The sequence below is a fragment of the Zonotrichia leucophrys genome, chromosome 4 (assembly GCF_028769735.1).
Source record: "Zonotrichia leucophrys gambelii isolate GWCS_2022_RI chromosome 4, RI_Zleu_2.0, whole genome shotgun sequence".
NCBI classification, from domain to species: domain Eukaryota; kingdom Metazoa; phylum Chordata; class Aves; order Passeriformes; family Passerellidae; genus Zonotrichia; species Zonotrichia leucophrys.
Genome location: NC_088173.1, coordinates 43,994,084 through 44,019,333, shown reverse-complemented (window position 1 = coordinate 44,019,333; position 25,250 = coordinate 43,994,084). Strand labels below are relative to the sequence as shown.

The following is a 25,250-nucleotide window of genomic DNA, read 5'->3' as shown; positions in this document are numbered from 1 at the left end:
GAGTTTTTCAAGTTCTAAAAGCAGTTCAAGTCTTGTTTCTTCTGGTCTGGTATTATTAAGTTCTTCTTAAGTTCTGTGTCTCAGTGAAAGGCCCAGACTGCACAGTGGTCCAAGGGCTCCACAGCCACGGTACAGAACTTGCAGAGGTTTGAAACCCTGTTGGAAGCAGTACACAAAAAACCACTAAATGCATCATCATCCCCCATGTCTGCTCCTGCCAGGACATGACACATGTCCCGCTGTGATGCCATGCACATCCAGCAGCACCCACTGCAGCAGGGCATTCCCAGGGATTGCTCAAGGCTCCGGATGACTCCCATGGCACTGCGTCTGGCACACAGCCAGCTGGTTTGCTGCAAGATCCACAGAGCTGGGACAACACAGGCCACACACGACACAGCCCCTCTTATCCCAAGGCAGACACCTGCAGCCACCATTGGAAGACATCACCAGGTTGCCAAGTGTGGGAAGTCTGGAAGGCAGAAGGAAGCTGCTACAGAACTGTACTCACTTTTATTCAGTCCCTGCACAAAGAACAGGCCTGCAGTGGCTTGGAAGGGGTTACCACAGAGACACAAGAACCAAGTGACTTGATCACACCTACAGCACACATGAGCTGTACAACATTCAGCACAACTGTTAATGAGATGACCTGAACCAGAACTCCATCCTGAAATCCCAGGCGACAGCTCACGGAGATTCTTCCACAGGAGCCAAATGTCTGAAACAGCTTCAGGCAACATTGCCCAACATCTCCACTTATCACACAGCCCATCCATGAAACCTGGAGTGTTACCTCAATTCTTGTGTTCCTTCTGGGAATTGCAGTATTAAGCTGAAGGAAGCAAAAGGCCATCCTATCCCATCTTCATCCCACAAATCATTAGTGTGAATAAATGCAAGATGGCCAAAGGCACCACGTACAGCTCACCAGCCAGCTGTACTATATTCATGACACTTCCTTCTTACATTTGAGAGTACCACAAAGCATCCTTCTCCCAAGCTTCTGAAACACTTGATAATAACAAAGGGGATTACAACACAAGCTGGTTAACACACTTGAATCAAACATTTCCATTCCAAAATGCTGTCCACAGATGTTTTTTCCACCGTTACCATACAGTTCAGACATTCCAGAAGCAGAACCTGTTTTCCACATGTGAAGTGCATAAAGTGCCCCAGTGCTGGCTAGTTAATTCTCTCTTTCATTAAGAAGTTAGCAATGCAGGGTTTGTTTCTATCAGATCAAGAACTGAATTCTTTCCCAGGGTAGGTTTCTTTCCAGTCATGTCAGATCTTAAGGCACTACTATTGTCCACAATAATTCAGGCATAAAGTAGTGTGTGTAGCAAGTTTACTTGTGAGAATGCTTCGAGTAGGATACACACCAAGGGTGAGAGACACCAAGAGCTTCCACAGTGGTTCCCTATTCCCCAAACTAGGAGGAACCCAACACCTGTTAGCTCATCTCAAACCCTTTCCCTCTGTGCACGCCAGGGGACAGAAATGTTGCTGCTGGCTCTCCATTCCCACCGGACAAAAATAAGCACAGAAGGTCTAACAGACAGGCAGCTACAGTCCATCCAGTTGCAGGTTTCTTCTCCTGGTGATCCTTGCATCAGTGCCAGCCTGAAATGCACTCTCAGCTCCACAGGAAATATCCCAAGTCACAGCAGCCCACAGATGATCAAAGGCCATCAAAGGCCAACATCAAAGATGTTCCAGCCTCTGCTGCTCCCTTACCTCACCTTCCCAGACAGAGGTGAACATACTGGTGACACCTGCTTAGCCAGATTACCAGCAGTTGATGTTGGTGGGTCCAAAGATAACACATGACATTCACCATCTTGCTGCTCTCCCCCAGGAGGTGACCCAAGTCAGTTAATTACTGAGTGAAGAGCTGCTTTCAGCAGAGAACCCTTAGGCCTCCAAAACAGGAGAGATCCTCTGAGTGGCTCTACTCAGCCACAGGCCACACACACAATTTATACATCAGACCTATGCCGGAGCAAGGAAAACCAAGCAGAAAAACCCCAACCTCTGAGATGAAACTGTGGCAACTACAGTAGAACACAACTTCAGTAAGAACTGTCATTCTTCAAGAAAGTCAGTTTTATTTACTTTAAAGACACCATGTTGATAAGGTCACCATTTCATGTCATTGTAATTCAACAAGTCAGAACTCAGTGGCCAGAGCCCTGGGCAAACACTGTTGCACAATTCCCATTTGGCCTGAGACACATTACAATAAGGAAATGAAACTTGTGCTTGAACAAGATCCCAGAATCTCTCTTGTAAACACAGGAATTGCACTCAAGGTATTAATCCTCTGTTCCACTTGCCAAGCAACCACCTGCCCTTGGATGCCCTGACAAAGGGACACAGGTGGTTTACTGCTCAGTTACACATTTCACAATCACAAGGAGCAAACCAGAAAGAACATGTCACACAACAGTATTAAGTACAAGCAGAAATCAAAATATCAGGGAGGAACATTTGTCAAGTTGGCCCCAGAAAGCCCTCAGTTAGAAATGAAATATATCCAAATCAACAGCTTTCTTCATTTCTTATGTCTTGCAACTCCTCAAGACATCACCAAGAATAGTTCAGTGGAGAACATAAGCTTTTAGAAGATCAATATTAACATTTAAATATTTTTTCTACCTGATTTGTTTACTAAGTGCAACTCACAGTTAACACATCATTAACAGTACCTTTCTTGAAACCAAACCAATATTCAGTCTTGTTTAAGTGCCAGTTAAAAGTCCACAGGAGAAAAGGCTATAGAAAAGTGCACAATTTTTTTCCAGTGCCACGGCTAACATTATACAACCAGCTCAACATGTCTCAAACAGCCTGGTTTTTCAGTCATGACTGAATTTCAGGGGATTTTTCCTCCCCTTAATAGAAGCAACTCCTTTTTCTTTTAGTGTGTCAAGAATTAGAGCTTGGATTCCAAGCAACAAAAATAAAGCACATGAAAAAGCACAGTGAAGACGTTTGTTACAATCTAAAGCTATATTATAACTATCTAAAAAAAGGCAGCAAACATTCAAATGCACTTCCAGGATGGCAGGTAAGGAAGGCAATACAATAACCTCTGGACACAAGGGTATGAATACAAAATACCTGATGGCCCCCATCTTAAATGGAGTGTAAGCTATTTTCTGTTTGTTTTGCATGTGAATTCAAACATACCTCTAAGTCAAAGCAACCTCTGGAATGAAGATGCTAGAGAAACCTTTCCCAATAGCACCTGCAGAGCAAACCCTTCTCCATTAAATGGCTTTTACACGGCACTGAACTACTGACCATGAACAAGGTGACAGAACGCAAACTTGTCCTGAGAGAGCAAAACACCAGGACAAGCTAACAACACAGTCCTACAGCAAGGAGAATGAATGCAGGTCCAGGGACAGGAGCAGGCACAGGGATTTTCACCGAAGGCTCTGCAGAAGACAGAACATTACCCTGCCCACCCTTCACCATGTGGAGCACCAGAGCCCTTGTAAGCACTTGCAGCCCTACCAGAGCATCTCCAAGAATGCAGGACCGAAGTGAAAGAAAACACAGATACTACCTTAGGTTGACCCCAGCTGATTTATTTTAAGGCATGTTACCTGAGCTTTTGAAGTTTCATAAGAACAGTCTGTACATGTCATACTAAGGCACCTTTATCACATAAGAACTCAAAACAAAATCCAAGTGGTTGCAGACGTGACTGATCCTCCTTTTACCATTCAACCACCACACAGGCTTTACTTTGTCAAAGGTACCAAAATAAATACTAAAGTGCTGATCAACCAAATGTTAAAACTGCTGCTTAAGTTGCAGGGTGATGCAGTTTCCCACTCACAATGCCCACATAACACGTTATTTTTACTTCTATTCAAGGTAAACATAGTCAAAGGTGAACTGAAAAGCAACAACAAATGCCCACCCTCCCCATGTATAGACAATGTAAAATATTTGCATTTGACTCAACTTGTACCAAAACTGTGCATTAAATGCATAGAAGCATGCCAACTGTCTTCACTTGGCTGGACAACTGAACTAGAGAAACAGCGTGAGTCAGAAGCAGACTACAGGGAAGTAGCAAAATTTGGCCTTAGCAAGCAATTTCCCTTCAGCAAAAGCCCTTGTGGTTCTGCCCAGGTGATGCCCATTGCTCTGGCTCAAGAGAGCCACAGCCTACACAGCTGGTCCCAAGGCTCCACAGGCACCAGGAGCTGGATGCACAGGTGACTTGAATTGGAGGTAAAGAACACACCAACACATCCCTTCAACCTAAGTGCTGTTAGGAGGCAGCAGAGCCCTTGGCCATTCTTTGGTCCTGAACTGCTGTGCATACTTCAGCAGATACATACACCTACAGGTATGTATGCATACAGCTATGAGGTAATCATGTCACAGATGGAACTTGCCTTGCTGAGAAATGAAAGGAACAGAACCAAAGGGATCTTCAGCAGGACTTGTCTGTGGAGCAGCATGTGGCTCCACACTCTTATCTGAAGATGCTCTCCTGTCCACCAGCCTGTCTGTAAAAAACAAAATGGAACAGAACAAAAAATAAAGTAAAATAAAATAAAAACAGAAGGACTTACACCTATGCAAAGCTATGCACTGTACAGGGTGAGGGAGGAGTATCCTGTATGCTTGTAAGCAGCACAGCTCTTGCCTGCACAGCTGCTCTGGGCAGCTCTTTCCTACTGCAAGGAGACAGGTGGAGTGCCTGAGAGGCTCTGCACCCACACCTGTCCCTGCACGAGCACCAGGGTGATCCCAAGCCTTTGTGCAATGCTATGGAAGCTGGGCTGGGGGTTCTTTCTCAGCAAGGAAGCAGACTCACTTTCTTGGCTCCCAGTTCTGCACAGATGATTAAGTGGTTACAAGAGCTGTGGAAGAAATCTACTTCTTCACAGTGCTGTCAGAAATGCAGCATCAGATGTCACTTCTGGCCCATCACTAACCCATGATCACAGCAACACCAACAACAGAGAAACAGCAAGAGCCAGGAGCTCCAATCTGTCACTCTGTGTCACAGCTCTCCACAAAGGTGCTCAGTTCACAAATCCATCCAATTGCACATTACCTCTTACTGCAACCAGCACCATTCCACTAGGAAAACCCTGACCAAGTATAAGCAATGTGCTGTCCTGGGAACTGGATCCCCTTTTGTGAGAGAAGTGATTAATCACCCCAGCAGTACCCATCACTGCACACACTGACATTAAGCCCTTCAACACATGAAATCTGATGGTCATGCCAGCCTGACAAACTGTGGCAACATTTTCATCCTCTAACAAAGGCTTTGCATATTTACTTAGGTGTTACTGTCAAACATGCAAGCTTTAAAAATATTTGTCAGATTTAGAAAGATCTTTATGTAAAAAGCATCAGCTCAACAATACAAACTAGGCTTCTGAGAAAAGAAAGAAAGGATTCATGTTTTGAACACTAGTGAGCAGCACCAACTTACACACCACTGTATGTGAGTTATAAACTACACAACAGCAGCTGGCTTTAGTAAAAGAAAAACAGAACCACTGATCAACTCTGCATCCACAATTCTCTTTTCTCTGGATGGCAAAGAAGATAATTAGTACTCAACAGCCTTTTTCCCACATAGGCAATAACCTACACCAAACAGAACTCAGCCTTCAACCTTAATGCATATCTAAGGAACTTCCACTAAGTCTCACATGCTTTGAAACAATTTTATAGGTACAAGACTTAATTTTACAATAAATCTCCTGATCTTCCATTATTCCAGCCAAGTCTGAGAAAGCACCAGTAGACAACAAGGAGCTTAATTATTCCTGCTTTGACTGCAGCAAAGGCATTAACACTGCCACATATGCTCACATGATCTTTGGCACAACACCCTCGGTAACAAATAGCCAGGTTAAAAGGTCTCTGAAGGCTGTGATGTGTGTACCTGCATGCCCAGCCAGACACAAACCAGCAGCGCTCCCCCTCCCGAGGGACACCAAGCCCCATGAGCTCAGAGCAGCTGTAAGGTAGCCCATCCCTACAGACAAGGCTGCCATCTAGCGTGCTGCTGGCAAGGGAGCAACTCGGGGTCATTTCTGCATTTTCTCTATGTGAGTAACTAAAATCCCTAATGCTGGTTACTACTGAGCAGAGCTGTGCTGTTGGGTTTGGTTTGCTTTTCAGATACATGATATCAGGTGAGTTATCACATCCAGCTCTCTTTTGCACTGAATTAACTTGAAGAACTGAGCCCAAAATGTACTTATGTTATCTCCTTTGGTCGTTGCATTTGTTCAAAACTTGCGGCTTAACCAAATCAATCTCATCCAACTTGTATAAGCAGTGCCAGCAGTCCTGAATTCAGAACACAGATGCCAAAAGTGGGTGGCCTTGTGCTTCGGTACAAACTGACCTGCTCCAGATTCACAAGTGCAAAAAACTAAGGGCCACATTTGGAAGGAGCTTGCTTACAGATTTTCTATTCTATTACTGAATCCAATCCTTAACTTGGACTTGAAAGGAATGCTAAGTTTCAGTGAGTACATAAGCCATTTTTCCCAGCTACCAGAGAGACATTTGACTGTAAAATGTGTGCAGGCTACATTTCCAACTCAAAAACAGGAATCTGATTCAATCCACACAGGATACAAGGGAAAACTAACAATCAGAGCCTCACAAACAAACCCACCCAGTCACTTTCCTAAAGGATTAATGGGTAAAGTGCAAAGTGCACATCCAATAGGAAAAACACTCAACTGAAGGCAAAGGTATTTTTTCCAGTTACTCAAAAATCAACTTTACTGTACTTTTAATTGCAAGAAATTTGCTGATAGACAGCCAAGCATATACAATCTGTTTTTTAACATTGTCACATCTTCCAAGTCCCACTAATAAATCTGATCTCAACAAAGCCAGTTGTAGGAAGAGCAACTAACAAGCATGTGTTCAGTAATTAAGAACAGAAGGTAATTCCAAGTAAAAACCATGGAGATAACTGACTTCACGAGGAAAAAGTTTATTCAACTATTGCCATATCAGTACAATAAACCAGCCCTTACATGTAGCCACTCAAAAAGGACAGTACAAAACATTAACATAATGTAGTAGATCAATTTTCTTTCAGGCATTTTCAAAGGACATATCAGACCCACACAATCTTCTGCTCTGGTGTGCAAGAAAAAAGCTGGAAAGGAATAAAGCAAGCAGCCAAAATTCTCTTCCCATCTGACAACATACCTCTGCTGTTGAGAGCCTCTTGGCAATGCAGGTGACACAAGCAGTGTAGAAGAGCTAGCATACTACCATTTTTGCAGTAATTGAGCCAGTAACTACCAGTTTCAGACGTGAGTTCCTAGTGCACGTGTTTTCAAAAAGGAAAAGGAAAGGAAGACAGGCCCAACCGTGCCCTCAAATGCTCAGAAAGAATGTTCTGTACACAGCCTGCACGGTCCTTGGACAGGCAGGTGTTGGAACTGCTGAGCAACCACAGAGCCCTCATTTACTGGGAAGCAAAGTAAGCCTTCAAGCGTCCCTTACTTGATCTGAGCAGGTCAAACTCTCTGTCCAGCAGCTCCTCCTCTGTCAACTTGGAAAAATTGTCCTCTCCAAATGGGTTCCACCCTGACATGTCAGGTGGGTTACTGATGTTCTGCTTGGGGTAACTGGCGATTGCTTCAGCATCAGGAATGCCTGACCTGTAGAGTCAGTTCAAGGAAGCAAATAGAGAAACAGCAGGATTGGTTATCAGGGTCAAAATCTGAGACATGCTTCACAATGCCAAGTCCTACACACAAGCAAATAAGAGCTCATCCCAAATAAAAAGCTGAAGGCTGATTTAAAAGAAGCTTAATAGGAACCCAGACAAATATATAACCTGATTTCTAACATCAGTGAAACTGGACAGATCTTTAGGTTCCTTTAAGTCTGAGGAAGGGGATTTTTTATTACATACACCACTGTTCAGAAGAATTAATGCAAAAGTCATCATTTATTACCATTTATTATGCAAAGGCAGGTCTGAGGGCCACTCCTCAGGGACTGTATCTCTTCTGAGGTGTACTTGGTGTTACATACTCAGGTCACACCTCTGAGCACAGGAGTTGGCAGCCCTACCACATCAAGGCCAACTACAAAGCTGCTCTTAACAGGGTGTTCACAACTCATTTCAGATGCACATAACCTCATTCAATATAGACCACTGACCACCCCCCAGGTGAAGTGATTAGCACTGAGCTCCTGGATTAAATCTGTGAACAAGAAATACTGGAAGAAATAGTTTTAAAAATTACACCAGGCTCATCTGTTCATAAACTGTCCCACTTTGCTCCCAAAATATCCTTTATCACTGAACACCCACTGTCCAACTGCTCTACGTAATCTCTTATTACCAAAGCAAGTAACTTCTAAGAGAAGGATTTGGCAGTGCTCACCACAACTAGCAATGTAAGCCAGGAGAAACCCCCAGGCTCAGCTGAGCCACAATCCTCACCTGTTTGTAGGGTAGGGAGGATCCGCCACTGTTCCACCATGCACTGGGAGCGACCTGGGGTAGGAGATTAAGGCTGGTGCAAAGTCTTGTGGAGAAGTGATGTACTCAGGGGACTGCACCTGCTGCGCCCGCTGCTGAGCAAGCATCTGCTGCTGCAGGAGAGCCTGCTGGTACTGCTGCACCTGAGGAGATTGGGACTGTGCTACCAGAAGATGCATGGGCTGGCTGAAACTCTTCTGCCAACTATCAGTGCTGCTCTTACAGCCACACACAGCCACCTCCACCCCCCAGAACACATGGGCACAGAGAAACTGCTCCAACAGCTCAGGAAGGCAGCTTCTCTTCTCCAGCCTATTACCACTTCCATTTCTGTCATTATTGCAACCCAAATATATGTCACTGTAGCACTGCTAATTGTGTGTTCATCATACTCTATTCTTAAATCTTAATACAAGATTTCAGGACAATTTCTCCTGATCTTTACAAAACAGGCTATAGCAGTTAACTCTCCTGCTTTTCAAGTAACAATTGGATGTCACCATCTTCAGTCACTCTGTTGTGTAACATGTATTTGCTGCTGTGGCTGGTACTGGAAACATTAACCAAGCACGTTTCAAATGAGCACAGACAGACTTTATGAAACCTGGGATAGATCCCATCCTATTATTAATACACAAGTGCAACTCCAGACAAGCTGGTTTGGATTAACTTCCCACCAACTAATTATTATTTTAGATGCCAAACTGCACGCTATTAACCAGGTCCACAGCTCAGTACAACTTCTCTTACTGCATCTACACAAGAGCAGATTTACAAGCTCAGGCCATATTTTAAGACTGTACTCTCTCTATGACTTACCATGGCAGGATACTGTGACTGAGCAGGCTGCTGCTGGTACACAGATTGCAGCAACAGCTGCTGCTGGACCATCTGCTGGTGCACTGCTTGGTGATACTGGAAAGAAAAAATAGCTTTAGAAAGTAATGATGCCCCCTCAGAAAAAAGCTGGTATTTTAATTAATGCTTCTTCTGACTATCACAGCTATGACTCCACAGCATTTTTTAATTAAGATATCTCAATCAAGAACCAGCTCACAATTCAGTCACTGCACTTCAACCACTCTGTTTGGAAGCTTTTTCCTTCCTCCACTCCCCAGCCAATTCTTAACAAAAAAATCAGACAACATATTCAGCCCTGGTGCATGTACAGCCATCTACTGCAAGCACAACATCACCTATAATCACTCCTAACATGTATCCAGAGCTCCTTTACACATGGGTAAAGCCTTGAAATCACACAGCGGTGATGCAAAGATAGAATTCAGGATCAAACTGCAAGAACACAGCACAAGGCAAGCAACTTCCTAGGACAGACATTACAGGGCCAATGAAGGAACAAAGTCAAAAGGAACAGGAGTTGTTTTAGCTGGAAAAGTACAGGCAGCACCAGCAGAACTGCTGAATGATCCCAAGGGTTACGAACACATCCAATGAGTCTCCAACACCTAACAGATCTGACTGTACCTGCTGGATATAAGCATCCTGCATGGCGGGCTGGTGCTGCAAGTGGTGCAGCTGCTGCAATCTCCAGTCTCCCTGCTGCAGCTGCTGGAGGACCCTGTGCTGCTGAGGGGTGGTCCCTTGGGACTGTGAGATGTCTTGTCCATTCCCTGGTCGAGTGGTTCCTGTGACAGACAACACTAATAACATCCAGACATCCCAGCTTCAGCCAGAGCTGTCCCTGGCTGTTTTTCACCTCAAGCTGACACTGTCTTTCAACTTCTCTTCCCAGTCTGACAACCAGGACAGCTGGTAAATACCAAGTTGACTTCTTTACAAGTAATTCCAAGCCTGCAAGTGAACCATGTCTACGTGCAAGATGCTGGGAGCTTCCCCCAATCTCATGACAGCAAGCTGGGCTGCAGACTTTTGCTTTACCAGCATTTAAGTTACACACTGCAGGATCTCCAACCCTTATCTCAAAGCATGCAGCTTTGTATGCATTCAACACAGGCAAGCATACTTCGATTTTTTTTTTCCCTAAGGAAACTATTAGCTCATCTATCAAACTCCCTTAAACAGAGCACTTGATGAATTTTGCCACTCAATTGCTTCTGCACCTTTTAAGAGGCAGGTAGTACCATAAATTTCTCTCTATCACAAAGTGTTTTACATTCTGAAGTGCCCAGGAACGATCTGTTCCTTGCCATAACAGAAAAAGCTTTTCAAGCTGGATGTTACATGGATCCCACCTAGCAAAAAGTACTTATACCTGGGACAAAACATTCTCAGAGGCCTTTTGAGACTTTTCCAATACCATCCCTGAAACTACTCTTTCCTCTTCTGCAGCAGGCACATAACAGCATAAAACACAATTAGAAAGTGTCCTAGGTATAAAGGTCAACTATTTCAGTAAGTATTTATCACAGCCATAACACTTTCTGAATGAGAAAAAACAAGGATTTTTCAAAAACCCATTTCACTCAAATGAGTCTCCCCTAACTCCTCCTGCACCCACAGTGTCACATGGAATCCATCTGTCAGTCATGAGAGAAGTGACATGTTTCCAGCCTACAAACAGCACCAATAGGTTGGTGGCATCTCATGACTTCTTGAGGCACAGGAGAATCTTTTTGCTGCTACAAAAAAACCCAGTTTGATTCAGAAGGGCTCTGTACTTTTTGCAAATTATTCACAAGTCAAAACAAGTGTGAACTTCTGTCTGCAGTGGGCAAGTTCATTGAAAAACCAGTGTTAAGCACAAAGAAAAAACACTTGCACTTCTCAGTCTGAATTTAGTTTTTGCAGCACCTCAAATTTACAGCTCATACAGTCAGAATCTTTCTGAAGATTCGGTTTTTGGTATGCAAAAAAATAAGACTGATAAAACTGAGTTGTAAATGTTTTCTCTGGTAGAGCAAGAAGAGGAAGAAAGGCATAATTGCTTCTTTATTTTGGTCCATCCTCAGACTTGAGGTTACCTTTTTGCCCACGATTAGCAAATTCCCCAGGAACTTGCACTTTGACAGGAGTTGCTGAGCTCTGGATCGCCAGCACACTGGAAGGGGCAGTGCTCGAGTTGGCCTTTGGTCTTTGTCGTGGTGCAATTGAGGTTTCTGTTGGTCCAACAGCATCTGTTATTCTGAAGGGACAATTTTCCCATGTAAGATACTTGATGAAAAGACATATTTCTACTTCAAATTTGACACAGTACATCTCTTAACAGCTGAGTTATGTCCCAATAATGTGTTACTCTGCTTCAGCACTGCATGTAAGTACCTTAAAATTCATTCCCTAAAACTCCAGTCCTGTGCTTGAGTCCACAACACTACAATTAGAAACAGGACTACTGTTCATACGTACAAGAAATAAGAGAAAGGAAAGCATTATGTGTTAGGTCAAATTATTTCTACTGCTGCGAATTTCTTCGGCTTTTGTTCCTCTTTTTTTGTAAACGAAGCTGATAATTATAACTGAATGTAGAAATATCTGAGTCACACATGCTGGCAGATTCAAATCCAAATACCTTCCACTGACAAGGAAAGGAAAGGTAAAGGATTTACCCAGCATCAGCCTTATGTGCATACGCACTGGATCATAGCAGAAAACAAGCCTGGAGAGGAATTCCCATGGTTTTGGGTTTGTTTTTATTAACAAGGACAAAAAAGTGAATATTTTTCCACAAAAATTTCAATTTCTCAAAAACAAAACCCATTTACCTACAAAACATCAGTTTCCCTCCATGGATTCTCAATATAATGAAAAAAGCAAAGGTGTGGAATCCAAACAGACTTGAAGCTCTTAGAAACACAAGTTTATCTAATGACTTCTACTGAGGTAATACTTCATTTATTCACAAGTGTATGAAAACAGATTTTAAACAAACATGTAGCTTAACAACATTAAGAGAAAGAAAAGTCACATCCCCCTGCTCACCTTGCTTTTATTTGGCTTTTTCTAGCAGCTGCCTCACTAGCTGTCATGGGTTCAGGAAGACTTGAGGGGACAGGAGAATTCTTGGGAAAAACAAATTTGAATAAATTAAAAAACCAAAATCCTGAAAGAAAAAAATTTGATACATATTCAAGAGGAATATTTGGATTCAAGACCTCCACATCCCAAGGCTTCATGCAGAACTCAGAGCTGTACCTGAAAAGGGTTTACCTTATCAGTATCTCTACCTCCTCTCAGTGTGTGGCAGAAGTAAAGCGGCACCTGACTGGTCTGACTCTTTTGTCAGCTGCTTCACTGCAGGTACACTGCCAGCTACCAACAATAAAGTGCAACATGGTCTCCAAGCACTTTGTGTGACTGCACAGAAACTCACTTCAGCCACATGCTCTAAAGCAAAGACCAATCTTTGGAGGAAACTTTTTAGCACACGCTGCTCCTCCACCACAACACAAATTCCAGAAATCCATACAGCACCAAAGCTTCAATGGCCTTTTACCTTACCCCACCTGAAAAATTCCTGAATTAATCCCACATCACCTAGACTGTTTTATGAGAAATATGACAGTTTGGAGCAAAGGAGGACACCAATCCTCTCTCATGACAAATGCACATAAATACAAATCTAAATCTGGTCACAAATAGAGACAGTTAATTATCAAGTATTTCAAGACTTCTTGGTTTATTTTAATCTGTGTTGCCAAAAGGCAACACTCAAATTTACTGAGGACATCCTTCTACAATGATAAAGGAAAAAAGGAATTCAAAGGGATCTCAGAAAATTCACTGGTCTGCCTCTGAAGACAGATGCTACAACCAATATTTGTTGTAAACTCAATTTTGAGATGGATCTTTCCTGATGCTTGCCTTGAGAGCCGCTCTATAATATTCAACATTAGCTAAAGTCCCCAAATTCCATTGTAGTACAGACACAATAATATCTGTGAAGCAAGTGATCTTTGAGACCAAGCTCAGACCCCCACAGAAAGCAAGGCTAAGAAGGCAGGCTGACTCAACTACTGCTCTGTTTGCTTTCCAGCTCCCTGGAGTCCTTCCAATGGACTACCACAATTGCTAAGGATGCCTAAGCAAAGGGTTTATCCAAGAGCAAATATACACACTCTTGACACTCCACTTACAGCATTCAGCCTTCTACTGTCAACAAGGTAATATCTATTTCATACTGATTGTGTTAAGAGATTACTAATGGCTAAAATCCTAAGCCAGGTATTGGAATGGTATCAATATAGCCCACAGAGCTACACCCTCACAATTAAGAACATTTTATTTATAGAGATTTTTTAATCTATATTTTATTTACTCATACTGCATGCACACAACAGGAGCTCGACCTGTTCTCTACTCTGTGTTACCATTGAGGAACGAGGCATGTGACAGAACTGATGTCATCTCTCAGCTCCTCTCACTGACTTCTCAATATTACCTACATAACACACTGAAAATACAAGCAAAGTCAAGAGTACTTACATTTATATTAGACACTGGACACTCCTTTTTGGCAATTTTAAAGGCAAAGTAAGATACTTGATAGATATCAGGTCTCTTCTCTTGATCTGGTTCAAGCATATATCCTGCAAAAATTGATAAGACCTATCACTGGCTAGATCACAAAAAACCTGGTGAGACACAAAAAACTGTTGAGACAGCTACCAGCAAGGCAAAAATCCAGCATTTGCACCAAATCAGCTTACCACCAAGAGTCATTTGCAGTGTTATTAAAACAAGTTCCCCACACCCAAGATACTTTTTGTCCAGTCAAATAGTTTATAGGGTCAAAAAAAATTTGCAGAACATGCATGCTGCTCGATAAGCTGATGCAGCTGTGCAAAAGGGAACTTAACTGAAGTAGGAATTAGTAACTGCAGAGAGAAACAGCACAAAACCAACTCACTGCACTAACATTTTCCAGGATTAACACAAAATTCAATGTAGCTAAAACAAGATTGACACATCTTACTACATCAGGCTTTTCTCTGTAGGTTTCATTGACTATGAACAATTCTGCATATTAAAAAAATAGTTTCATGAATAAAAGGACCTTTCCCTGACAAGACAAAATTCCTTATGTTCCCTCTTAAACACTTGCCTCCCAAATTAAAAGGTTTGTTGCTTTCCCAAGAAGTCAAATATAACACAGTATATATAATCCAGCAATCTTGCCTAGATAACCAGAAAGCAAATAAACAGTGAAATACACTTTCTAAAAAACTTAGGCCTCTAAAAATATATTCTGCCCTGAAGTAAATGAACACTATGAAAATTCAACTTCTCACTTTTGATGAGCAAAGAGAAGCACACTTGCACAAATGCTCAGTAGAACAGCCAACCTACCATGTCATTTTACAAAAATCCTCCATTGTTGAAAATGGAGGTTTGAAAAATAGTATCAGACAGATCCTAGAATTTTACACAAAGTTATTATTTCATGTCCTGTATAGGTCACTGAAAGTTTAATTTTTAAGAGATTTAACAAAATAACAGATTCCAGCACTCAGCTGCAGCACCATGAGATGGAATCAAAACACTCACTGAAGTGACTCCTGCCACTGGATTCTGAAAATGTTTAACTCATGGGGTGGGGCATGAGGAACTTCTTCCTCCCCAGTCACTGCCTTGTCAAAGAGCTCAGATGAAGCCACAGTCCCTGAAATACCTTTTATAACCAAGTGCAGCTTTTTATGACTTCCACTCCAAATGGAAAGAAGGGAAGTTTACATAAGGACATTCTGCCTCACCCAGATACATTCCATGTCAGTACTGCTCATCTTGGCACAGTCATTCATTGAATTAAAAAAACTGCATTCATACCTAGGAGAAAGGATTAAAACCTGTACTTCTCTTTAAAAAAAGTAACACAGCGACAGAGAAAACTACTTAAGTCCTTTGAAAACTCACCTCATTTTGTCAGTACTGGCAGAAGGCAAGTGCTTACTGTCATTACTGCTGTTTCTCAATTATGAATGTGTACTCAAAAAAGTGGTTTGGATTTGGTATTGCTTATTACATCAAAGCATAACCTGTGTGGTCAATGCATCCATAGCTTAGGGTTATAAGAGCTCCTATTCAAACCTTTTGAATTTTTCATATGCTGTCCATCTCACTCTTTCAAGGGAGCCTACTCTAAGCTGAAAACAAGGACAATACTGATGATTACTGTAAATATTAGTTCCCACATCTGTGTCTGGGTAATGGATAAATCACAAGCCTCAGAACTGCTTCATGTCCAAAATTTTCCTTAACACACTTAGTGCTTCCAAACTGTTGCCAGAGCTCAAATCTGACACTTGGGGTCACACAAAACTTCCCAGATTTTTGTTCTAGTATAAACTACGCAACTACTATTAAAATTGTCCCCAGTGCAATTAATCTCAGCACACTCATGTTGCTATGCTAAAGCAGCACTTCAAATTTATCTAAGCACAACTGCACAACTTGGACAGCAAAGTCTGACATTCCACAGAAAACACACACTTAAGGGTAAAAAGTATTAACAAACAGAGCTAAACAATAAAGAGAAGCAGTCTTGGCATTCCCCCTATTCCTCTGGGATTTATCAGCACCTAAAGAAAAAAAATCATCCCTGAGTCCCAGAGAAACCAAAGAGTTTCCCTTGAGCTTCAAGGGCTCTTGGGGAGTTGAGAGGCACAGCTGGAGGTGGCAGGGTTTGACAGCAGAGGTGCTGAGCAGCAGCTCAGAGCTGTGCTTTGCTGGCTTGGTGAGCTGGAGGGGCTGCTGCAGTGCCTGTGGACTTACTGATCAAGCAGTGCACGCTGTGCGAGTACCGCGAGCCGTCTGGGATGGTGAAGCTCCCGTCGCAAATGGCCACCTGACTTTCTCCAAAGGGAAGGGAAAAGAAGCACAGCTTATACAGCAAGCAGCCCAGTGCCTGTAAAAGAAACACAAGCCCTGTCAGGGGATGAGAACAAGCCCTTGCTACCACAAGGCAGCACTAACAATGCTGCCCCCTGGCCACAGAGATGTTCACATGCTGTGTGGGAGCTGCACTTTGGAACACAGCTGATGTGACGAGCTGATGGGTCAAAGCTGCCCTAACAACACTTGCTCTTGCTCTGATTCCTGCAGCACACCCAGTACAAACCAGAGCACACCGAACGCTGCATTCTCAGCATCATATCATGACTCTTTGCACTAAATTTCCTATCTTATTCCTTGTCTGCTCATCAACTACTAAAAATACCTTTCTTGATCATGCTGGCAACAGGTTTCCATAAGAGATCACTGGGGGCTATCAAGGAGAAACCAGAGCCAACATAAGAAATGTTCTAAATCACATCCCCCTTCCTTTAAGTTAAAAAAAAACCAAAAAACATGGGATTCATTTTATTTACAAAAATCTAAGTACCCAAGACACTTCTACTGTTCTGTGTTCTATAACTGCCCAATGTGTTTCATTTGCCAGTAATTAGTTTTTCAGTCAGTCAATACTGGTTTTAATTCCCCCTTCCTTTACCAGTCCCATAGATCATGCTGCCCAATTTTTTGCTTACCCAGATATCTGCCTTGGTAGTAATGGGTTTTCCTCCATACAGATTGATCATCTCAGGAGCTCTGTATGATAGTGTAGTGTACCTAGAAACATAAAATAGAGCAAACATAGCTAAAAATCTAGCATCACAGGCGAGAGGGTGCTTTCCTGATCCACCATGCACACACCAAGCACAAAGTTTCAGACATGTGCCTGGAATTATCCTGCATGATGCACATCATTAGCGCATTGCAACATCACAAATAATATCTGGAGCAGCAGTATGAACTATCATACACAAAAGTAAGCATTAGGTCAGGTTAAGTTATTGCCCCAAAGTGTTATTGCCCCAAAGCAGACTTTTGCCAGAGTGACAGTGCATACACAGCCAGTCACCTGAGGGGAACGACTGCTCAGCCCTACAAGGGCTGTCCCTATCTCACACTGAAACATGCAGAATGCAGACTACAGAACACCAACACCCCAAAACAACTCAGCTGGTAGTTCAGATACTTCAGAGATAGAAAAAGCCTCTAATCACTTCATGACTCGAAAACAAGCAGCCTGTATTTACCCCTCTGACGCAGATAGGCCAGAAGGCCAAAATCAAAATAATACATGTTTTCACAAGTGTGTCTAAGAAAAGTTGAAATATTTTTCTGATCCGTCTCAGGAGAATGGACACAGACCATACTCTGCAAATGAGACTCAGCATAAATGCATTGCAGGGCTTCTTTACATCAGTTATTGGTATCTTAGCAAGCATTTGCTTAGCAGTATTAAAAAAGCACAAATGAAAAATATCCAACTCCTAAAATGGCCAGGAGCCAGACCTATATTTTTGAACAATTTACTTTCAAAACAGCATTCTTTTTGCCAACAACTATTTTTAAGAATCACAGTTTTGAAAAACAATCTGTGAATAAACAGAGGAAATCTTATCAAATACTTGCAGTCTTTTACTGTATTTATGCCAAAATGAATTCAAGATCAGCTCTTCATTTCAATTCATTGGTGATACATGCACACCACATTATAATATATGGAGTTTCCTGGCAGCACAGTCATTGCTTATGACAGATCACCTAAAAGTGAACTTACTTTTTAATTTCTTCTTCAACCATATTAACACCATCTTTTTGAGGGTTCAGGTATTTGTTAGTGGCACTGCCAAAGTCACAGAGAACGTAGTTCCCATTATCATTTAACAACAGATTCTCCACCTTCAAAGAAAACCAACACACAACAGGTAGGTTAACATAAAAGCAGGAACTTCCAAGTTAAGCGTTACTACATGTTCTCACACACAAACAGGAAGTTTCCCCAAAAATCAACTGCTAAACTTTGTTTCAGCAATAGGTGATGTCCTATAGGTAATGTCTGTTTATAGCTTCACCAACAGCAAGCTCCCAACTAGAAATCGGTCTTACAGAAAACTCTCCCATATCCTCACCCCTCTTCAAGCAGATCCCTGATTTTAGCCTGGATTTTCTTACAGTGAAGGTCATACCTTGAGATCCCGGTGAACTATAGGTGTTTTGCACTGATGCAACCGGGCAACAGCTTCACAGGTGTCACAAAATATCCTCATTACTTCTGGCTCTGTGAAGCCTGTCTGCAGACGCTGGTTCATCTGGTTCACAACTTGCCCAGCTAAAGAAACAGGAGAAATATCTTTCAAGTAATTCCTAGCAGGTACAGAAGTAGAGTTATATGCATTAAGTCCACAAATATGATGCAAGAAAGTTTTCCTCAGTTACTGTATGGGAACAAAATAAACCTTATTTCCCAACCACACACTCTTGTATTACCCTAAAGAGAAAAATTATTGGCACAAACGAAAACAATCCAGTCCCTGAGGCTGAAGTGTGTTTGAAACCAAAAGCTGCAAACACAAAAAAAGAACCCATCACACCAATATGTCACCTAAAAACTATCTCTTGCATTAGGATCCAGAACCCAAATGCCAAGTGAGTTCATTAATTTATCCTCTGAACACCCTCTGTCTTTCTGGGAGACAAAGGAGGAAGAAAGGGGAAGCAGGGAAGGAGGGAAACAAAGCCCTGAACTCATCCTCCAAGGAAGAAGACCTCCCTTTCCCTAGGTTTCTTTTAAGACTGGCAATCAATACTTCCCTGTTCCTTGCAGTAATTGTACCAGACGCCACTAAGTTCTTCCTACCACAATGCTCACTGCACACAGGGATGAAGAAGGATTCTTGCAGAGACACAGCAGGCCCTTGGTGGGCATTCTGTCAAACAAGGATGGTTACAGCACGGGAAGCCTACCACTGTCAAGTTGTCTGACAGCTGACATCCACAGGGTTACTTACCAGGGCCATTAGGGAAACAATACTACCAACAGTGAGTCAGAACTGAGCTCCCAGAATGGTACAGAAGTTCATCCATACAAGCAGGGTAAAGGGCCAAAAATGTGGCCATTAGTTTTCAAGTTCTCTTTAATCCATTCCCCAAAATCTACATTAAGCTACATGGTCTTTGGCTCCTTATGGTACAGATTGCACAAACTGTAAGGCTCACTGCTTATACTGCAAATAGAACCCACATACACCTCAGCTCAAAGTACTGGTCGAGCAGTACAGACTATGGGAGGCTTCTTTCCAGGAGTATTTACTTTGTGCTGCAGCACTTGGGGGAGAGTATCCCCAATTACTTGGGTTAACCACCATCTCATACTAGGAGGTCTGCACTCAAGTCTCCCTAGATTTTAGACAAACTTGACAAGTTAAACTCATTGGCAAGTTTATACCCTACATATGTGAACTGAGGGGAACAGAACCCCAAAACAGCCAGTCTCTGACTTAGGTATCGTTTCAAACAAAGTTACACTGTCAAGCAGGAACACATGGCTGACATCTTTTTGGACAGCACTATCAACCTGAACTTTACTATGCCTATTTGTAGGAAATCACCTGTCAGGTACAGCTTCTTCAATGTTGTCATCTAGAACAAAAATAGCAGAGGGAGCAAAGTGGTAAAAATTTTCTAATCTTTCCTATTGAGTTACATTCCAGACACCTGTTGCTTAGCACCACCAGCAGAACAGCACAACTGCACTTCATATATAATTAATTTCCCTGTTTGTAACCATATCTAATTACAAAGCTTTGCAAAACTTTTACGTTTTGGCCAGTGCCTAGGTAGCAATGCCAGCAGAAAAGTGAAACTAACTACCTGGATTCCAGCTGAGACACATACATGTTAACCCCCTACATCAAGGGAACAGTTTTAATCAAAATCACAGGTGATAGTACAAACCTTATCCTCTGTATACCTAGGTGATGACTCTTACCTCGACAGTACTCCATGAGGATGAGCACCTCCCACACGTTATCACTTAGTGAGTTTACAGCACAATCCAAATAAGTCACTATGTTCTTGTGCCCAGATAACTCTTTCTGAAAGAGAAAATGGCTATTACACTTCAGTACTGAGAAAACAAAGAGCAATTTTCAGTTGCCACTAGAGCACTGGAAGAAAATCCTTTTGCTTGGGAACCAGACATACTGACCAAACGGAATATACACATTCACGTGAGGTATCAAATACATACTCGAATAATTCCCTGAGAAATTAATCATGCACCAACCCTAAAGCCAGCATTAGTTTCTGTAAGTAGTGGTAGAAAATCAGGAGCAAGCACCAGAAGCAAAAGGTGCCTAGAAACACTGGAGAGGCATTTGCTGGGTGTACACTACAAAGTGACACTTTCTCCAGTTCCAAGCAATGGCCTTCTTACCATGATGGTGATTTCCCTCTTGCAGATGTTGAGGTCTGGCACATTATTCACACACATCCTCTTCAGTGCACAGCGCGTCCCGCTGGGCGTGCGCACCAGGAACACCGTGGAGAAGCCACCTGGAGAGCACAAGTGAAAAAAGCAGCTGCTTGAGCTTCTTGCACACATCTACTCAACATCACTACATCCTAAGGATGAGCAACAAAGACTACATCAGTCATTGAGTGACTAGTAACAAACACTTCCAAAGTTAAATATTTGTTACCTCAACCCATTTTTTGTAAATCAAATACTCATGACAAAAGCAAAACCATTGAAGTCTCACTACTGTCTTACAACATTACATGAAAGCATTAGAAAAGCACTTTCACATTCAAATGAATTCATAAAGCACAAAACCACCATGTATTGACACATCAACCCTGCAGTACTTAGTCATTCAAAAACCTGAATTGAGTCGAGATACATTAATTCCCTAAACCCACATTCTAATACATAAAAATATTTAGCAAAAGTCTTGGGACACTGAAGAAGTGATGTGACTTTTCAGGCCAGCCTCAACAGCCTCCCTGGAGCCCCAGACAGCACAAGCAGCCAGCCCTAGAGAAGTGGTTTTATTTATACCACACTCAATGTGCGCACTGGAATGAAGCATTTTCTTAAAACCACTCCCACTGGAAACATTCTTATCCAACAGCAGCATGAACTGGGACCCACAGAGTCAAGCCCGCTCCCCAGAAGGGTTTTTTGAGGGTCTTTTTCGCTCTTCACTGGCAGAGAATAATCAAGGAGGCAGCAAACACACAAGTGAAACAACCTACACAGGAAGTAGTTCCCAGTGCTCAGGACATCAAAGTGAAACCCAGCAGGCTGTTTTAGCTGCCTCCTGCTCAAGGAGGCACAGAGGCATCACCTCAAGGCTCACATGCACAGCTTTCCACACTTTGAGGAAACCCACCTCGCAGCAGAGCCCATGTCAAGCCCTGCTTTCCTGAAGTGCTGTCTGATCCAAAGCCAAGCAGCACCACAGGAACTCTGTACGAGGGCAGGAGCTTGGGAACACCACCAGAACACAAGTAACTAAATTAAAACAACTAACTACTCCAATAATCAGGCAGCCACTTGAAATGCACACATTTCATGGTACCCAGTAGAATCTGCAAGTCATGTTGCTTAAGTACAGTGCACCTCATTTGATGCAAGTCTCATGTGCTTGAGCAAACAAGCACATAATCACTGCCACTCAAGAAGCTAAGTTATATCAATTCCTCTTGAAGATTAAATATTTATTTTTTAACCTAATTCTAATTTAGCCAAATGAGATGGTAGGCTGTCAAAGCAGAATTACCACAAGTTTAACTCAACAACCTCATCCTTGTTCACACAGGGCCTTCCTAAAAAATTCACAGGACGCCCACTCTTAACAGTTCAAGTTCTTAACACTGAACTCCAGCTGGCACTGAAATGATCATAGAGGGCTCCAGCCTGGAGCTCTGCCAGAGTGATGTGCAAGACCTTCATTAGCAGAAGAGTTTTTGTACTATCCTCACAATAAAACTACCTGGTTTTTAAGCACCAATATCTGACCAAAAATATAAAGCAGTAATCAAGTAAAGCAAAAGACTCATGATTAGAAGGTAATAATCACTTTTTGACTTTTTAAGCCAGTTTTACAGCCTTGAAATTCTCTCTGCCTAGCAGGAGGACAAAAGAACTCCATATTTTCAAGCCTCCCTGACAACTGTTCCGATGTAGCCGGAGCAGACAGGCCCAGGTAGAAACCATCAGTGGAAAGCAGCAGAACCCTAAATGCCGAGCCTAAGGCTGCTCTTGCCATCAGGTGGCGATATCAGCCAGCAGTTGAACCCGAGGGACTGCAAAAGCAGACCTGGTCCTGGTTTGGCAAGAAGCAGATCCCTGACCTTGAATGGTCTGCCATCAGTGAATAGCGCCGCTAGAAAAACCCTTTCCTGCAAGAGTCAAGGGGCACAACCCTGGGCAGGGCTGGGTGACCTGTCCTGCCCCAGCTCACAGCTTTCCTCACTGCTCCCCTTCCTGTTCTCTCTCCCCTCCCACCGCGGCAGCGTGGGGCTCAGCTGCTCTCTGGGGCTCAGCACAACAAGGAGCTTCATCTCTTTCAGTTGGATTTCCTCCAAAGTCACTCGAAGTTTAAATCCTCCCAAGGACAGCCACATTGCACTTTTCCCTGGAATGCCTCATAAGAAGCCTTTCTAAAGAATCTGTAGTTACATAAGCCAATAGATACTTAGCACAATTAAACTCTTTAAAAAGCTCACACATCTTCCTTACCTTTCTTTACTTGAACTATCTTTGTGTCACCTTAACTATGCACTTTTGGGATCACCTTATCAGCTAGCCAGCAACGATTAGGGCTTTTTTCTGGGCTAGTTATTTTGTTTGTTTTTCATGAAATTCTACATCAGCCACATGTTTGTTTTTTTTCTATGTATATTTAAGGTCGACCTTGAGTAATTTCACAGGCCTCAACATGCCATTTACACTTTATCATGTTACATTCCTGAAACACGAACCAGGAAACAGTGGAGCTGTCAGAATTCTAAGCACCCTATTTGCTTACTCAGGTAGAACAAAATAAGGCTGAAAAATCTTCCAGCAACTTTACCATCTTTCAGACTGTTACACATTATGTGTATATACAGACAACACTTTTTACATCATACAGATTTTTTTTTGAAACATACAAAAGCATCAAATGTTGTTTCTCCAAGTAGTGAAACCCTTGACTATGTATTCAAATCTCAGACAAACAGTACAGAAATTCTGGCACAGAAGGATTTTACCTCTACAGTAGCAAACAGCAGCCACTAACCACATCTGTAACAGCTGAAGCAGGAATGGCAGCTACTACACTGTAAATGGTTCCTTACAAATCCATTAAAACTTGGATGTTTTGGACAGGTGACAGTTTTTAGCATCCATCTCTATTCAGACAAGTAAATCCTCAAAAATAAGTTTTGATAAAGCTAATGAGTATACAAAAGTATATTTTCAGTTACACATGTTTTTTCTGTACATTTCAAAATCTGAAATTGAAGAAGCAATAGATGTGTACACCAACAGATCGTGGTTGTTCTCATGTGCCTATGCAATGCAGACAGGTATTTAGGAACTTCCTCAACAGCTCAGTATGATCTTGGGTTCAGGACAGTTTTTGAGGACACGAAGCCTTGGAGCTGGGAGCCCTAAGAGGTGTTCCAAGGCCAACCTGACTGCCTCCATCACAGCACAGTTCCACACTGGCTTTACATTCCCCATGGAAAGCTGTTCTTAATAAAGTTGAGTGTAAAGCTGTTGTTAACAAAGCCCAACAACAACCAAAAGGATAGGTTATTTCTAATTTGAAACCCACTGCCAAGACAGGCCCTCAGCCTCACATGACCTTGGTCAAGGAGACAGCCTTGTGTCCCTCTCCACAAAGCCAGAGAAACAGGTTCAAGTGCAATTACCTCCCTGTGACCCATCTACCCACACATACCCTCTTCTTCCCCAATTTTGCAAGAAGCAGCTACCCATCTACATGCAAATTTCCTTTAAAATACCAGGTCTGTTTCTTTGGCATTCCAGATACTCCTCCCTCCAATGATTATTTCAGTACATTTATCTGTGTCCTGAATAAATTTCTTCACTCAACACTTCCGCTGCTAACGTACTGGGAGAATCACTTGATGCCTGGGCACTTGTGCATGTTTGCTCCCTGTTAGTTGCAGAGACACATTTTCAAGATCAGGCTGACCTGCAGCCTGAGCCAACTCACTCCAGAAGTGACACCTCCCAGGACTGCATAGCCTTCCAAGCACTGGAGCTGCAAGCCCAACAGACTGGAAAGAACCATTTTATGGACTAGGAATCTACTCAAAACACAGAACAAGACCAGTTCAAGCACAAATGCCTTGAAACAGGCTCCCAGCAATACAAACTAATAAAACATTTACTGCAAGTCTGCAATGACAGAACAGTATGACTTCATTACATGTTTTAAGCATCTTTCTTCCACAACAGAAAAATGCCCCACGAAACCAAAACAAGAAAACCCACAAAAACTCCCACCAAAAATAAAACAAAAAACCAAATCTTAAAAAACCACCAAACCAAACAAAAAAACCCCAAGCATCCTCCCTTCCCCCCGGACTCTAACCTCTATAGCTTCTGTGGTACTCCAACACAAAAGAAATCAGTGTCCAAAATCAAAGGACATTACAAAGAAAATCTAAAAAGAACTAGTCTTTCTCCACAAAAAAAAGCACAACCTCAAGAAAAACAGCTCTTCATATCCCATCCCCTTTTGTATGGAAGACTGAAAAAAGCCCTTTTTCAACCTGCATCAAACAATATAACCATGTGCTATTCTACCAGGAATTTGGTGTCTGCTCCTTTGTGCCAGAGTTGCAGACAAACCCACACCAAGAGCTGTTTCCTGCAGCTCAGTTTTGATTCCCACCTTCAAGGTGTGTAAAACACACATCAGCACTCAGGCTCTCAGGTGTCCTTCCACGACTGCTCTGGAGCCAC

At 42.5% G+C, this 25,250-nt stretch overlaps 1 protein-coding gene across 5 annotated transcripts in view; it reads right to left on the bottom strand.

Annotated features, from left to right (window-relative positions):
* BMP2K (BMP2 inducible kinase) overlaps positions 1-25,250 on the bottom strand; it is a 50,097-nt gene that overhangs the window by 9,908 nt on the left and 14,939 nt on the right. For 4 of the 5 annotated variants that reach the window (XM_064711520.1, XM_064711517.1, XM_064711521.1 and 1 more), the window contains 14 exons: positions 20,700-20,818; positions 20,253-20,358; positions 18,451-18,593; positions 18,042-18,163; positions 16,963-17,044; positions 16,208-16,340; positions 13,922-14,025; positions 12,419-12,498; positions 11,464-11,624; positions 10,007-10,167; positions 9,341-9,436; positions 8,483-8,664; positions 7,531-7,688; positions 4,425-4,538 (listed from right to left, as the gene is read on the bottom strand). In XM_064711520.1, coding sequence (XP_064567590.1) covers positions 4,425-4,538; positions 7,531-7,688; positions 8,483-8,664; positions 9,341-9,436; positions 10,007-10,167; positions 11,464-11,624; positions 12,419-12,498; positions 13,922-14,025; positions 16,208-16,340; positions 16,963-17,044; positions 18,042-18,163; positions 18,451-18,593; positions 20,253-20,358; positions 20,700-20,756 — 1,699 coding nt within the window. In that variant the 5' untranslated portion in view covers positions 20,757-20,818. The remainder of the gene's footprint in view (positions 1-4,424; positions 4,539-7,530; positions 7,689-8,482; positions 8,665-9,340; positions 9,437-10,006; positions 10,168-11,463; positions 11,625-12,418; positions 12,499-13,921; positions 14,026-16,207; positions 16,341-16,962; positions 17,045-18,041; positions 18,164-18,450; positions 18,594-20,252; positions 20,359-20,699; positions 20,819-25,250) is intronic. The other variant, XM_064711518.1, reaches the window with a different exon arrangement.